Source organism: Neomonachus schauinslandi, chromosome 9 (assembly GCF_002201575.2).
Source record: "Neomonachus schauinslandi chromosome 9, ASM220157v2, whole genome shotgun sequence".
Lineage (NCBI taxonomy): Eukaryota > Metazoa > Chordata > Mammalia > Carnivora > Phocidae > Neomonachus > Neomonachus schauinslandi.
In genome coordinates this window covers 101,339,823-101,355,876 of record NC_058411.1, presented here as the reverse complement: position 1 = coordinate 101,355,876, position 16,054 = coordinate 101,339,823, and the positions used below count along the sequence as shown (strand labels likewise).

Sequence of the window (16,054 nt, the reverse complement as noted above, 5' to 3'; positions counted from 1 at the left end):
TAGGGGGTTTTGATTAGTGTATCAAGATAAAACGCAAAAGAAGCCAATATAAGAGGAAGACTGTGGACATTTACAGCTTCCCTTCATTAAGGTCTTACATGCCACAGTCCCCTTTTCTCTATTATCTAATTTAAACCTCATAAAAAGGCACAATTTTACAGGTGAGCAAACATGCATAGACTTCTAGAAGGTAAAGTAACTTATCTAAGGTAAAACTAAGTGGCAAACCAGAATTCAAATCTAGGTGTTTCTTTTCAAAGCTTATGTTCTTAGCCACTGAAAATACTGCCACATAAAGCTGTTCCCTGTGTATTCATTAAATGGCTTATAGACATTCTCTACATCAGAGTCAGCAAACTACAGCCAGTGCTATAACCCCAGCTTTTTGCCTGCTTTTTTATGGCCTGAAGCTAAGAGTGAATATTCCATTTTTAAGCAGTTGGGGGAAAAAAGAAATCCACAAGAGGAATAATACTATGTGACACGTGAAAATTATCTGAAATTGAAATTTCAGAGCCCATGAATAAAGCTCTACAGGAACCTAACCATGCTCATTCATTTACGTATTGCCTATGGTTGCTTTCAGGCCACTTGGGCAGAGATGAACAGTATGGCCTGCAAAGCCTAAGATACCATTTGACACCTTACTAGAGAAGTTTGCCAACTCTTGCTGTATGTACATCATGGGTGATAAAAGCCAATTACAAGTTGGAAGACTCAGTTGCCAGGGATTACGGAGATGTGGGAAGGGTTTAGGGATAATCTAAAATTTATCAAATATTCTTACTTTCCAGGCACTACATATTTTTTTAAGATTTTATTTATTTGAGAGAGACAGAGAGAGAGAGAGAGAGCAATTGAGAGCACAAGCAGGGAAGAGAGGGAGAAGCAGGTTTCCTGTGAGCAGGGAACCCGATGCGGGGCTCAATCCCAGGACTCTGAGATCACGACCTGAGTGGAAGGCAGACGCTTAATTGACTGAGCCACCCAGGCGCCCCCCAGCCATTACATTTCTTTACATATATTATCTCACCTAATCTTCACTAGAGCTCTGTAAGGCATTATCACTCCAATTTTTCAGATGAAGAAACTGAGGCTGAGGGAGGCTATGGATGTCTCTGAAAGTCATACGAATTTCTGCTGTTTCCCACATAGGGGTATGTTGCCATTCTGGATGCCAGGCCAATCTTCCTGACTCCAATACCCAAGCACTTTTTTTTTATATAACAACAAAGTATAATGCTCTGAATATAAGGTCAACATGTTCATGGATATAGAAGAAAATATGATAGAAGCACCTGTAAATATATCTAACTACTCTAAGAATATCTATGATTAATCCTAAGGCCATGTGGTATGATTAAGTGTGTTCAACATCAATATCTAAATGTTTCATAAGTTATAATTTCATTGACTTAAATTTCTAATAGCCTATATAAGTACTGAATGAGAAGCTAGAATCACTTTTTTTTTTTTTTTTTTTTAGAATCACTCACTTTTAAATTCCTAAATGATGCCAATGAAACTCCTTCACAACTTAATGGTATTTTTAGGTTGGGGTTCTAGAGAAATCTGTTATTTATACCTTCAAAAATCTTACTATCCCTTAGCCATACAATTTTTGTGTGTGTCTGCTATTCCGTATAGGATCTCTTTTCATCATATATTCTAAATGGTTGTGCTTATCTATACACGCAAATGTTATTTCATGTTGACATATGTCTTATACATTTACTTGACCAATTTACTCAATTTAAAAATAAATCTAAAAATTAAAATGACTATATATTGTTATAGCATGTACAGAGATCTGTAGGCTGAAAATTATGCTAAGTGAATGGACTATTTAATAATATTAACATTTCCAGTCCATGAACATGGGATATCTTTCCATTTATTTGTATTGTCTTTAATTTCTTTCACCAGTGTCTTAAAGTTTTTAGCGTATAGATCTTACTTCCTTGGTTAAATTTATTCCTAAGTAATTTATTGTTTTTGATACTATGTAAATGGAATTGTTTTCTTTCTTTTCCAGATAATTCACTGTATATGAGACCATCTTATTTGACCTATTGATCTGATTTACGAGGTTCATTAATCCATAGTATTAAATTATTCCTGAATTCTCATTGTACTACTTTGAAAATAGGGCAAACTGCAGTCATGCAAACTATTTATCACAATCAATTTTCATTTTTAAGAGAGCAAACATGTGTGTACATGAGTGGAGGGGGAGGGGCAGAGGGAGAGGGAGACAGAGAATCCTAAGCAGGCTCTAGCCCAGCATGGAGCTGAGATCACAACCTAAGCTGAGGCCAAGAGTCAGATGCTCAACCAAATGAGCCAGCCAGGTACCCCTATCAAAACAAATTCTAAAATAAAATGTACATAAATATGACCACTGAGCAAAAAATTAAAGTGGGCAGTGTGCTCACTTTCATAGAGTGACAAAAAATAAAACTAAAGAAAACCAAAATCTGAATACCTAACATGTATATGAAAGTTGATCCTGGTCTTTCTTCAAAGACATGTAAGTTAAAAAAAAAAATAAAGACATGAAAAGAAGAAAAGGAGAAAGGAAGGGAGAGAGGGAGGAAGGAAGGAAACTTCCATTACTTTCTTATTTTGCCTTAAATACTTTTGTAAAAGAAGTTTTCATTTAATCAAATCTACAAGACCTTGCAATAACCAGATTTGTGCTCTACCTTGAATTATCCTACTAGCCGTAGACAAATTTTTCTCAGGCCATAAATTAGCCTTGGAGAACATTTATTTTTTCTGGACCTTGATGTTCAAGTGTTCTTCCTAATTTCATGTAGTTTTCTGTGTGCTACATATTTTCCTAAATTTACTGACCTATATGCACATCCAAGTGTGATGGTAGTAATGGAAAACAATATGAATATAAGAGATGAATTTCATACATGAAGGACTATAGAAAAACTCAAGAAAGCATGGAAACTGAGACCAAAGCATTGGACATGCTCAAAATTTGTTTCATTGTTGTCCCTATGAGGTACTGGAACTCATCTGCCATCTACTGTTCTTCAGAATAATAAATGAAAAGCAGCTTTTACTTCTAAAACAAGCAGATCTCACCATCTGCTTATGGTGATGGTGGGGGAGCTAGGGTGATGAAAGCAGGTGACTACAGTTCAGACGGGCTCACCTCAGCTAGGGCAGCAGAGTCATTCCAGGGAAATGGAGTCATTCGTACCTACAAGGCATCAGCCCCATTCAAAAATTCACTGATAGTTTAAAGCTCACACCAAATGTGAAGAAATTCAACTTCTAAATGATTTTCTGAAAAACAAAGTGGTTCACCTATGCTTTCATCATTTGCAAGGGCCCAGCATTTTCGGGTGTAAAACCAAGAGCTGTCTGGTTTAAGTAACTCATCAGCACGAAGTGTATCCCCTTCTTCAGTGTAACATCTTTGTTGCTCCTCAGCCCAAATGAAGCAGCTTTCTCCAATGAGTAGAGTCAAGAAAAACATCTCTACCCCCAAACATCCAAGAGGACAGTGTAACTTTCTTCTCCTCTAGTTCTCTTTAGCAGTGAGGAAAGCAAGCTTCTTAAAGCACCCCAACTCTGGCCTTGGGACTTCTGTCCCTGGGGGCAGCTGAGCACAGTTGGTAACACTCTCCTCTGCTTTAAAAAACATGAGAAACTTCACATGGTGGAGTTTTCTTCCAGGGCCAAGGTCAAGAGGTAGGAAGCCAAGAGTCACAGCAAAACAAGTGGAAATCAATGAAACCTATTAGTGAGATGACTAAAATAGAGTATGTGAGGTCAGGAGGTACAAAGGAAAGAAGCCAATGAGAGCGCTAATCAGTCCACCTAAGAACACCCATTGAGGGCCTCAGTCTTGAATTTCAAAGACCCACCTCTTTCCTCCTAGTAGGAAGGCAAACAATTCCCATGAAATCAGATCTGAAGGCCACAGAAAATCCCAAAGCCCACCTGGAAGTATACAAAGTAAGTACCGTATTTACTACATTCATTCAATTTTGGTATATGCAGTTATCAACAACCTTCACTTAGACCAGGGCACTCTTAGTAATCTTAAGTGAAACATTTTCAGAAGGAAGTGACAAGTAGATATAAATGTACTCCTTCAGTGACTTTATAGCAGCGACCGTGCCAGGACAAGACACGAGTGCCTGGAGGCCCACAGGCAGCCAGGCTTGCTCACTAGCCTTTCGGCTTACACACTTCGTGTCTGTCCCATGGGCTAGACTCAGGTGACCACTGGCCGGATGCTACCTCTGCATATGCTAGGGGAGTCGGGACAACGAAGCCAGCTTGCCAGCAAACCCCCTCTGCACCCTACGCCCTGCCCAACTTACCTTCACCAGAAAAAAGGACACACCATACGTCCGGAGGGATCGGGCGAGTTTGACATACTTGACCTTGGCTTCTATTTCGCTCATCTCTCCACAGTTCTTATGCTCCTACAAGTGACAGCAGCAAGGACTGGTTATTGCAGCTCTGCCAGCACGTGGACTCGGTAGAGGTGGTTATAATGTATGGCACATAAAGTTGCTATGAATGATCAATCACTGACGTTTGTGTTGGAGACCCCTCTGTGACCCACGTACCAGCTGACCGAGGATCAGAGCACAGAGAAAGCTCGAATGCAGGGCTTCTTAATGGCAACTGGAGCCCAAACTCCCTACAGATTTTACACCTACAGGCAACAATTCATGCCATGTAGCATGGCAGACCAGGGTCCAAAGTGTAATTGACTTTTTGGAAGAACTCCATATCCCCAAAGGTTCAGAACCAATGAGTAGATTCATTTAGTAGAGCTAAAATAATGTTCTCCAGGAGAGGTATCATTCTAACATCCACCCAAAATATATGGTTTTCCAAAGAGCAGAATATATAGATGCCTGCACATCAGAATGCTTGGAAACAAGACTGTGTGCATTTTATACAGACGAAATTTCTACTTCAACTTATATTTACATTTCAATACCGAAGAAGACTTTAATATTTTGGATTCACTGGAGTGATTGTTTTATGGCAAGTTGATGATAGGGCTTTTCTTACTGTCTGCCTGGAAGAGAAAACTCTCTGACGTTTATGGAAAAAACCCTGAATTTTAAAAAGACACCAGTTTCCAAATTCTAAGCTTCAAAAAACAAGTATCAGGACAAAGAAGCTACTTGTAGCTGCTTCTTCAGTGCATTTTAAGAGCAAATCACCTTGTTTCGACACTATCAAGATAATGCCTTTGAAATTAAATGTAGGCACATTTTTCTCAGAAGGACTAAGTAACCTTTAGCAGGAAGGTATGGATTAAGATAATAAATCTGCCCAAAGTAGAACTGTCAGCTTCTTTACTCTTGAGTCACTAATCATTTATTATATAAGCAGAGTACATGTATGGGGTACTAAACTATCATGTGCAGAGGCCCCTCTCATGCTAATAGATGAGGCTAGGGAGTGAGGAGGATAATAAAGTTCTGTACATTTCCAATACCTGAAATATTCTCTTTTCAGCTCCTCTCTGCTTGATGTATTCTTTGGGCAGGAATTCCTTTAGACTGAGAGAGAGAACAACAAAAAAATAATAATAAGCCATTTATTGTATGATGAGAAGGAAAAAAAAAAGAGACTTTTTTTGTACAACTCCATGAAGTCACCAACTTGCCAGTATTTTATGGGACAATTAAGAACAGACTGCCACATCTCATAATACACTTAAATAGGACACAAATATAAAACCAGTCTGATACAAAGGATCAAACTAACAAAGTTAAAAAAGAAAGAATTTCCATGATACATTGTAAAGTGCCAGAGCAAAGGGTGCAAGAGTGTAGAGTATGCTATCCTTTGTGATAAAGGGAGGAGAGTGCTTTTCATTTTATATGGTTAATACATATTTTTAGGGGTGCCAGGGTGGCTCAGTCAGTTAAGCATCTGATTCTTGGTTTCGGCTCAGGTCATGATCTCATGGGTCGAGATTGAGCCCCGCATTGGGCTCCGTGCTCAGTGGGGAGTCTGCTTGAAGACTCTCTCTCCCTCTGCCCAACCCCCCACTCTTACACGTGCGCTGCCTCTCTCTAAAATACATAAGTAAATCTTTAAAAAATATATGTATTTTTAAAACAATACAAACATACATCTAGTACTAATTAAAATGATTCTCTATGGGAAGAAGGGAAACAGGGCAAAGGGAACAAGGATGGAAATGAAACCTCTGGATATCCCTTGCATTACAGTTACCACTTTAGAACCACTTGAAATTACAAAGAGGGGAAAAATTCAACACCTAAAAATCTAAAGCAAACTGAAATAAATGAACTTAACAGTGTATCAAGTTGACAGCATAACCACAGGAAGAAAAATGATTTCAAATAACTTTGAAAAACCGTCTTTTGACTATACATCCCTAGTGAGATCTGTTTTAAAGATAAAGTGAACCATGGAAGACATATTAAATATTGATAACATTATTTTAAAGCTATACCCTCTCCCCTCTAAACACATAAATACACACACACTATAAAATTACATTATTACATTATATAGAAGTAGGATGTCATATATAATTAGGATAAAGTAAATGAGTAATTATGTTAGGTGTTAGAAACCAAACTTTTTAGCACGAAATAGATTAAAATAAAGCAAAAAAAAAAAAAAAAAGTTAAATGAAAACCCTGTAGTCTTTCATTTGAATTGGAGATACTGATCTAAATGTCTGATTCATTCATTTTCTGGAAAAGAGTTTTTAGTGTGTCCACTGAGGAAGCTAAGGGCAAGGACCATCTGGTGGCACTGCCAGGGCCTCGGTCAGGTAGCCTCCAAATACTATTTCCCACTAAAAGGAATCAGGGATCCCTGGAGAAGTGACTGATTCTAACTCTGGGGCAGGAAATGTATTAAATGTTCTTGGGGCTTCTTATGCCTGAGATCAAAGAATCTATCAAAATGACATTGGACTGACATCAAGGGGTAACCACTGGCCAAAATCAGGATGATTTTTAAAACCTTACACAAAGGAAAAGATCGAACAATATAAGAACCCACCATCCATTCACGGCCATTCCTGACTCATCTACTCCTTCACCTCATCGCCTGCAATGGATTATTTCCGAGCAAATCCTACAGATCATATAGTTAATTTCATGTGATGGGGCAATTAGAGTGCCAAAGAATGATGACCACAATGGGTAAAAACACAGATATATAAAAATCCCATAAAGATCCTTTAAAATAATCATTGGTCACCTTAACAGGTGGCTAGGGCACCAATTCCTACTGAAAACTGATTAACACAAAGTAACAAAGCTAACAAACACAAAAGGAATAAAAGGAGTCCAAAATCATCATTTTATAGCTCCTAATGAAATAAACGATAGATCAAAACATGCCGGATGGCTGCTAAAACCAACAAGTGACAAGTTAATGGAGAACTTTATAGTAGATAGTTCAGTCTGATTCAAACTCACTTAATCAATTTTATTATTAATAAAAGTGGGATAACCAGACAACACATGCCTAACTGATGCAACAGGAAGTATACAGCACTATCCAGGAAGTATTTTTGGCAATAAAGAATAATATATAATTTAAACTGAATTTAACTAAGATGCTAGATCTAAATATTAGTTTACAAAAAGAGAGATGGAAGACACCACCAGGATATAATCAGCCCAATGCCAACTAGGGCAATTCTATAAAAATAACCCAGGTGCCTCACAAATAAATGGCTTGGTGGTAGAGGTGAAAAAGAGGACACAGTAATAGATTAACAGAGTTTCAAAAAACATATTTACTACCAAGCTACAGTAATAAAGACAGTGGAGAATGGATATAACAATAGGTCAGTGTAATAGAATCAAGAGTCTAGAAATTAACCTTTACAGCCAGTTGATTTTCAGCAAAGGGAATGGGTTTTCAATGGGAAAAGAATAGTCTTTTTAACAAATGGCGCTGAGACAATTGGATATCCATGAGCAAAACGTGAAGTTGGATCCTCCACTTCACACCGAACGCAAAAATTAACTCAAAATGGACCAGAGACCCACATTTAAGCTAAAACCGTAAAACTTTTAGAATATAGGAATAAACCTTTATGGCCTTGTGTCAGGGCAACACTTAAGATTCAATACCAAAAGCACACACAGCAAAAGAAAAAATAAGTAGGACTACATCAGAATAAAAAATTTGGAACTCCAAGTGACATGACCAAGAAAATGAATAAGCAGCCCAAAGAATGGGAGAAAATACTGCAAATTAAGTATTTGATAAGGGACTTGTATTCTGAATATGTTAAGAACTTTCACAACAATGAAAAGACAACCCAATTAAAAAATGGGGAGGGGATCTGTAAAAACATTTTTCCGAAGAAGATATACAATTGGCCAAAAGCATATGAATATATGCCTAACTTCAGTAGCCATCAGGGAAATAAAAAAATATTATAATACGATACCATACACCCGCTACGGTGGCTACAATAAAAAAAGATGAACAAGGGGCGCCTGGGTGGCTCAGTCGTTAAGCGTCTGCCTTCGGCTCAGGTCATGATCCCAGGGTCCTGGGATCGAGCCCCGCATCGGGCTCCCTGCTCGGCGGGAAGCCTGCTTCTCCCTCTCCCACTCCCCCTGCTTGTGTTTCTGCTCTCGCTATGTCTCTCTCTGTCAAATAAATAAATAAAATCTTAAAAAAAAAAAAAAAGATGAACAAGTGTTTGCAAGGATATGGAGAAATTGGAGTCATCACGCATTGCTGGTGGGAATATAAAATGGTATAGCTGCTGTTGAAAATAACATGATAGTTCCTCAAAGCATTAAACAGCAATTTTACTCCTAAGTATGTAACCAGGAAAAATGAAAACATGTCCAAACATTTGTACATGAATGTTCATAGTAGTATTCCTAATAGCCAAAAGGTAGAGACAACTTAAATGTCCAATCAACTGATGAATGGATAAGTCAAATGTAGTTGCTCCATACAATAGAACATTACTCGGCAATAAAAAGGAATGACATAGGATATAAACTCCAATATGGAAACACTGTGCTGAGTGAAAGAAGCCCATCAAAAGAGACCACAAATTGTATGATTCCATTTATAGGAAATGTCCAGAATAGGCAAATCTATAGAGATAGCTAGGATCAGTGCTTGCGTAGGCTAGGGATGGGCGTGGGGTTACTGAGGAGTGGCTGCTAATACACACAAGCTTGTATCAGGAGGGATAAAAGTGCTCTAAAATCAGATTGTGTGATGGTTGCACAATCTTGTGAATACACCAAAAAAACACTGAATTGTACATATGGCATGTGCACTGCATCTCAATAAAACTTTTCTTAAAAAAAACCTTATGAACCAAATAAAATTTGTAGGCCTTACTTAAATCCTGATATTAAGTAAAAACAGTGTTTTTGAGACACTGGGGGGAAATTTAACAAAGACTGGGTATTAGACGGCATTACAGAATTGTTGTTAATTTTATTAGGTGTTAGGATAGATTTGCGGTTGTACAGGTTTAGAAATTTTTTTTTTAATTTTTATTTGTCAGAAAACCATACTGAAGTACTTGTAGATGAAATACGCTGCCTGGAATTTGCTTTAAAATACTCCAGCAAAAAAAGTAGAGGGGAGGTAGGGTGAGGCCAGATCCTGGCTACATTAACACTTGAATAATGAAATCTGATCAGCCTGCAAACTACTTCCATCGACAAAAGTTGTAAGCACATTTTCTGGAATTTCAGGGATCTAGTAGCAGAACAATCTGGATTTCTCAGGAGGGTCAGGAGGGGTAGAGTCTAAGAAATATCTAAGCAGCGGCCCATTGCATGTTATGACTATCATTAAGCAACCTCACGGACAAAAACGTGATTGGTCACTGGAAGGCACCAAGGTCACAAAAAAAAGCTGAGTCACAGAGAAGTTAGTTAGCTGAGGTCACAGGACTTGTTAGTGCCAGGAGCCTCCGACCTCCCAGAGCAAGAGGAGACCCACCTGACAACACAGGTGTTTCAGGTTTTCCCCCAAAGCACACTGAAAACCATAGCGAGAAAATGTGTCACGAGTGGGCCACTGGACAGTAGCCGCTGTGCTACCAACCAAGGGGGACCTGGCTAAGGTAACCAAAAGCATCCAAAAAGAGATGCCAAACCCCTCGCAACAACAACTGTTACTAGAAGAATTCCAGAGAGCAGGGTCCAGAGGCCAGCCAGGGGCAGAAGATGTTAGGCATTAATGGCAAGAACGTTGTGTGTGGCAACAAGCCGCCTTCTATCCCAATTAACCCTCCCGTTCTTCAGGAGGTACGGAAAACAACTTCCCGAAGCTTGCACTAGAGGTGTTACCCTTGATGTTACAGGGGTGGATTTGGGAGTTTGTCATCAGGTAGTTTAAAATACGAAGTGTGTGTGTGCCCATGCGTGGCCTGTGTGTTTCCCCAGTAAATCAGCCAAGTGCCCAGTGTCAGCATGAGGGTGGAAGGAGCAGGGAGCCCGTCATCACTGCCTGCCAGGCAGCAAGAAGCTCCAGCTCAGTTGTTTTGATTACCAACCCTGAGCTTGGAAGGCTCCTAAGCATCGGGGACATGCATACAAGTGAAATCTGTCAGCCTTCTTTGAGAAAACGGGTCAGACTGTCAAGCCTGTTCGGCAATTCTTCTCTTAATTAAGCAAGCTCTGGCCAAGCAAAGTCCCCCCCACAGCCTCCTTCGGTATTCCCACTTGAATATGACTACGTTAACACTTGAATAATGTGTTATTCTCCTCCAAATCCTACCCCTAGCCTTTTAAATAACACCTTTTCTGAGTGCAGTAATAATAGACCCTCCACTTCATGGAGAGGGTGGGCTAGTCCAAGCTCTTCTTCTCCCCGAAGAGCCATGGGAGGTTGGAAGTGTGCAGCCAGCAGATTCTTCTCTCATGAGCCCCACTTCTGCTCTGGCCAAGTCAGCTGTATTTGTTCTGAACTCTTGCTGCTGGCTGAGTGTCACATGATAATGCAATAAACCAACAGAGCCCATAAACTGCTAACATAGGGGGGAAAAAAAAGAAAGCTACTGAATGCTTAAGAAAGGTAAATATTTCCGAAAGTTATTAGATGTGAGACCACTGCAAAATACTGAAAAGAAAAAAAATCATGAAAACTAAAAATAGTTTCACCCTCAGACTGCTCCAGGATCGTCTTTAAATTTGCTCTTAGATGATGTAGTTCATACAAGGAAAATACAGAACCCCAACCAGGGGATCCACACCAAGAAAAAACTTTGGTCTTTCATCAAAAGATTAGCAAGTAAATGTATAAGTTGAAAGTTTATTTACAGGGTTTCACAAAGGTAGATATCACAGATTCTGTTATTTCATTTTTTTTTTAAGATTTATTTGAGAGAGTGAGCGTGTGCTCATGCACTCTGGGGGTGGGGTTGTGGGGTGGGGGGTGGTGGGCAGAGGGAGAGAGAGAATACTGAAGCAGACTCCCCACTGAGCAGGGAGCCCAACACAGGGCTCCATCCCAGGACCCTGAGATCATGACCTGAGCCTAGATCAGGCGTTGGCCACTCAACTGACTGAGCCACCCAGGTACCCCTTAAATTCTGTACTTTAAATGTCTTTTTGGATTATCCACAGTCTAAGCTGTGTTGATAGAGGATTTCTACTATCAACAACTGCTGTTTATTGAAAGTCAAACACTGTTCCAGGTGCTTTACATGTATAAGTAGATTAATTAAATTCTGACAAAAGCCCATGGAAGAAAATATCCCATTTTATACATGGAACATGAGGTTCAGAGATGCTATATTGCCCGCAACCTAGCTACTCAACACTCTGGTCCCTCCAAGCTACCCTTTACTCAAAACACATAATATGTGATCAGTATTTCAGAACCTTCAGATAAAGAATAAGACAAGAGAAATAGCCAGATAGTGGTAAAAATTACTGTAAGAGTGGCAATTTTTTAGAAATGCCCAGAAGCCATTAAATGAAAGAAGGGGAACTTAACACATTTGGGGGAGCAGTGTCTAGATTCAAATCTAGGTGTTCACAAAACCTCATTTTCTTATATAAAATTAAAGCTGCTTGTTCAAGTACTTCCAAAAGAGGGGTCCTCAAGACGTTCTGTGGTCTGGCAAGAAGTATACAAGTATATGAGAGTCAGCTACGATTTTGGGAAATGTGAACTGCTTCTCATCTGTCCCAGAGTTGCCACAAGGACATGTCCACAGGCAAGCCCCCACTTCTCTGAGCTGGTGTTTACCCAGCAAGAGTGGAGGCTTGGAGGGGAGAGAAGGTGGAGAGATATAGCAGGGACCGTGTCACCCACAGGACACTGGAACACTCAGATTTCCTGAGCCCAGCCTTCATGGCCAGTCACCAAATCATCAACAATAACGTCTCAAATGTGATATCATGTAAGCGGTCCCAGGACCGGCAGCATCAGCTCTACGTGGGAACGTGTCAGAAGTGCCAAGCTTCAGGCTTCGTCCCAGACCAGCTGAGTGAGAAGCTCTGGAGGTGAGACCCCACAGTGTAAACAAGCTCTCTAGAGGATTCTGATGTATGCTGGAGTTGGAGAACCATTAGCACACCGGGCTGAAAGCTCAAGTGATGGATTCAGACACACCTGAATTAGAAGCCAGACTCAAAGATGAATGTATCTGTACGATGGAGGGTACTAGTGACGTCCTGCCTAACTGTGGAGACGATGTGAGAGGAAAGAAGCATCTGTCGAGCTGGGAAACACTTAGGGTGAGAAGAAGTGGAGAGCAAAGATGGCATGGGGGACACTCGGAAAGGGTTTGAGGACTTAATGTCAGCCACACAGCAGTTCTGGGCTCCCGAACCAATCCCAGTGCCCTTTGGTCTAAGGACGGGAACCCATGCAGAGGCTCAGGGGTAGCTTGGGGCTAGATCAATTCAGTGGTGCCTGGTTTGAAAGTTCTGGAGTCTGAAAGCAGTTAGGGAGGTAGGCACCAACTTTAGGAAGCTGCTGCTAGGGGCGGGGAGTTAAGGCACCACTGGACGGTCACAGCCTCCTCTAATGGGAGAGCCCTTGGCTGTCAGGTGCACAGGACAGAAGCAAACAATCAAGAAACCGGTGGGTCGTAGTGGTGAGGAATAGGAGGTAAAGCAGAGCCGATGAAAAACACAAGCTGAAATAACTCCTTCTCCATCAGTTTGAAAATACGATCTACAGCCAAATTATTCCAAAGACTAACTCTAAAGTAGGAATAGGAGTTTGAATAAACGCCAAGAGAAAAACTGACTCAAGGCCTCCTACTGTATCAAAAGCTTTGCTTGTTGACAAGAGAATTATGTTCAGTTTGTGGTGAAAAACTTCCAAGTCCACTCTGAATTCTTCAACAGAGATTCATAGATCAGGTTGCTTTGTTTTCTCAGTAGGACACATCCATGGCACATGCTGACAGGACAACCAGCTGTGGTCAATAAGGCTGAGAGGGGTCCTCAGCCTGCGCCCCACCTGCCTGCACCCAACCACTGGGTCATACCCCTGCAGCAGACAGAGCCAGGAACACTTGCTGTCTGAATTCCAAGGCCTGTTAATTTTGCCTTTGCCAGATGTTAGAGATCCAGCCTCAGTGAACACAAGCTTTTATCACCTCAGACTATTTACAACTGTTTTTAAAAATTGTCAGTTGTGGAAACATTAGAAATAGATCCTATTGTCATATTTGCTTTATGATTGCTACCCATTTTTAAAGAAATAGAGATTACAGATTTAGCTGAAGTCCCACACCATCCTTCTTTCTCTCCCTAACTGTACTTTCTTGTAGTTTTCATGCATATTTGATGATGTTCCTACTTCTCCTTGTACCTATAAACATATTCTGTTTCTCTTTGTATTTTTAAATTCAACATTCATTTTTTGAAATGTCTTGTTTCCTCTGTAAAGTACTTTGATGTTTTCATACACCTAAGTTTGTGCCCATCTAATAGACATGAAATGCTATATTCTTATTGATTTTGCATTTGATTTACTTATGAGGCTGAATATTTTTCCATATCTTTATAAGTCAGTTGAATTTCCTCTTTTCTAAAGTACCTGTTGGTATATTGAGTGATGATTTTCTTTTTTTTCCCTGAGGGACTGCATGCCTGCGCATGCACATGGGGTGGAGAGGTAGGTGGAGAGGGGCAGAGGGAGAGGGAGAATCTTACACAGGCTCCATGCCCAGTGCAGAACTCGAACTCGAACTCGAACTCACAACCCTAAGATCATGACCTAAGCTGAAATCAAGAGTCAGTCGCTTAACTGACTGAGGCATCCAGGTGCCCCCCTTTGTTTTCTTTTCAATAATTTCTGGATATTAGCTTGTTCTTCGTAGTATGTGTTGCAAACATGCGAATTTCTTCTTCTACACTTTGGAGCTTCACTCTTAATTTGGTAATATATTTTGCCTATTATTTTAATTTTAATAAAGCAGCTTATCAACCTTTAGAACGCTTATCACCCAGCATCAGTAATAGAGTATTTTTAATTACTATAGCTTTATAAGAAATTGGGTATTTGTGTGAGTCCTTCAATTAGCCTTGGTCTGAGTCCAGACTAGTGCATAGTAATTTTTTAACAGTTTTATTGAAATATATATATTATCTTCTAAGTTTTTATTTACTGAAGTATAATTAACATAAAGTATCCTTTTAGTTTCAGATATACATCGAGTGATTCGGTATTTTTATACATTATAAAATGACCCCCACAATAAGACCATCTGTCACCATACAAAGTTATTACAATATTATGGACTATATTCCCTATGCTGTACATTACATTCCTATGGCCTATGTACTTTGTAACTGAAAGTTTGTGTATCTTTAATCCCCTTCACCTATTCCAATTCAACAATGGAAGAAAACAAAAATATCAATTCAAAGAGATACATGCACCTCTATGTTTTACTGCAGTATTTACAATAGCCAAGATACAGAAGCAACCCAAGTGTCCATCGATGGATGAATGGTTCAAGAAGATGTGATGAACAACAGAATATTATTCAGCCATAAAAACAGAATGAACTCTTGCTATTTGCAACAACATGGATGGATCTAGAAGGTATTATAACTAAAAGAAAGACAAATACCATATGATTCCACTTACATGTGTATTTGCTAAAAAGCAAATACACACACACAACAAAACAAACAGACTCATAGATGCAGGAAACAAACTGTTGGTTACCAGAGAAGGGACGGGTTGCGGGGTAAGCAAAATAGGTCAAGGGGGTCAAGAGGTACATATACCTTTTAAGATTTGTTTTTCTCATTACTTGATATGTGGGATTGTGATTAGAATTGAACTGAATTTATAGACAAATATGAATTGCTTTTGTGACATTCAGCCTTCCTATATATTAACATAACAAAACACTCCATTTATCCAGATTTTCATTTATGTTCTTCAATGAGCATTTTATATATATATATATATATATATATATATATATATATATACACGCCTGTAGGTGAGTATGAATATGATTGTTTGGACCTAGGTGGTGATAAGCAGTTATGTATTTATCTCTTTTCCAGGGACTTTACTCTTAGTAGCTCTAAGAAGTTTCTCTGTAGATTGAGAGGATTATATGCAGATAATCCTATCACCTGCAAATAGTGACAGTTTCAGTTTTCTAATCCTGAAATTATTCATCTTTTTCTTTCCTCATGTTGTATTTTACTTATTATCTGCCTCTCTGCATTAGAATGTAGGTTCCACAAGGGCAGAAATGTTTATGTTTTTATATTGCTCTATCCCCAGTGCCCACAAGGCAGGCCATAAATTGTTCAATAAATGTTACATCCCTAGAAGAAAGTAGTTGTAACCTGCAGTTACCTCTAAATACATGTCATGTTGGACTCAATGTTTTATTAACTTTGGGGAGGGCATCTCTATTCAGTTTAAACGTTTTCCATGGTCTATATTCAGTTTTGGTATTTGATTCTGCTAGTTCCAAATTAAGGTGAGGAGGTTTTTTAAATTTTCTTTCCTTCTATTCTCTAAAATAGCTTGGGCCTAGTTTTCACTTGTTGTTTTGTGGGGTTTATTTTAAACTGATAAG

General features: G+C 39.3%; 1 protein-coding gene across 2 annotated transcripts in view; it reads right to left on the bottom strand.

Annotated features, from left to right (window-relative positions):
• The window catches only part of TLN2 (talin 2), a 191,678-nt gene that overhangs the window by 163,260 nt on the left and 12,364 nt on the right, over window positions 1–16,054 (bottom strand). For both annotated transcript variants that reach the window (XM_044917829.1, XM_021693794.1), the window contains exons 7-8: window positions 5,489–5,552; window positions 4,350–4,454 (exon numbers count right to left, since the gene is read on the bottom strand). In XM_044917829.1, coding sequence (XP_044773764.1) covers window positions 4,350–4,454; window positions 5,489–5,552 — 169 coding nt within the window. The remainder of the gene's footprint in view (window positions 1–4,349; window positions 4,455–5,488; window positions 5,553–16,054) is intronic.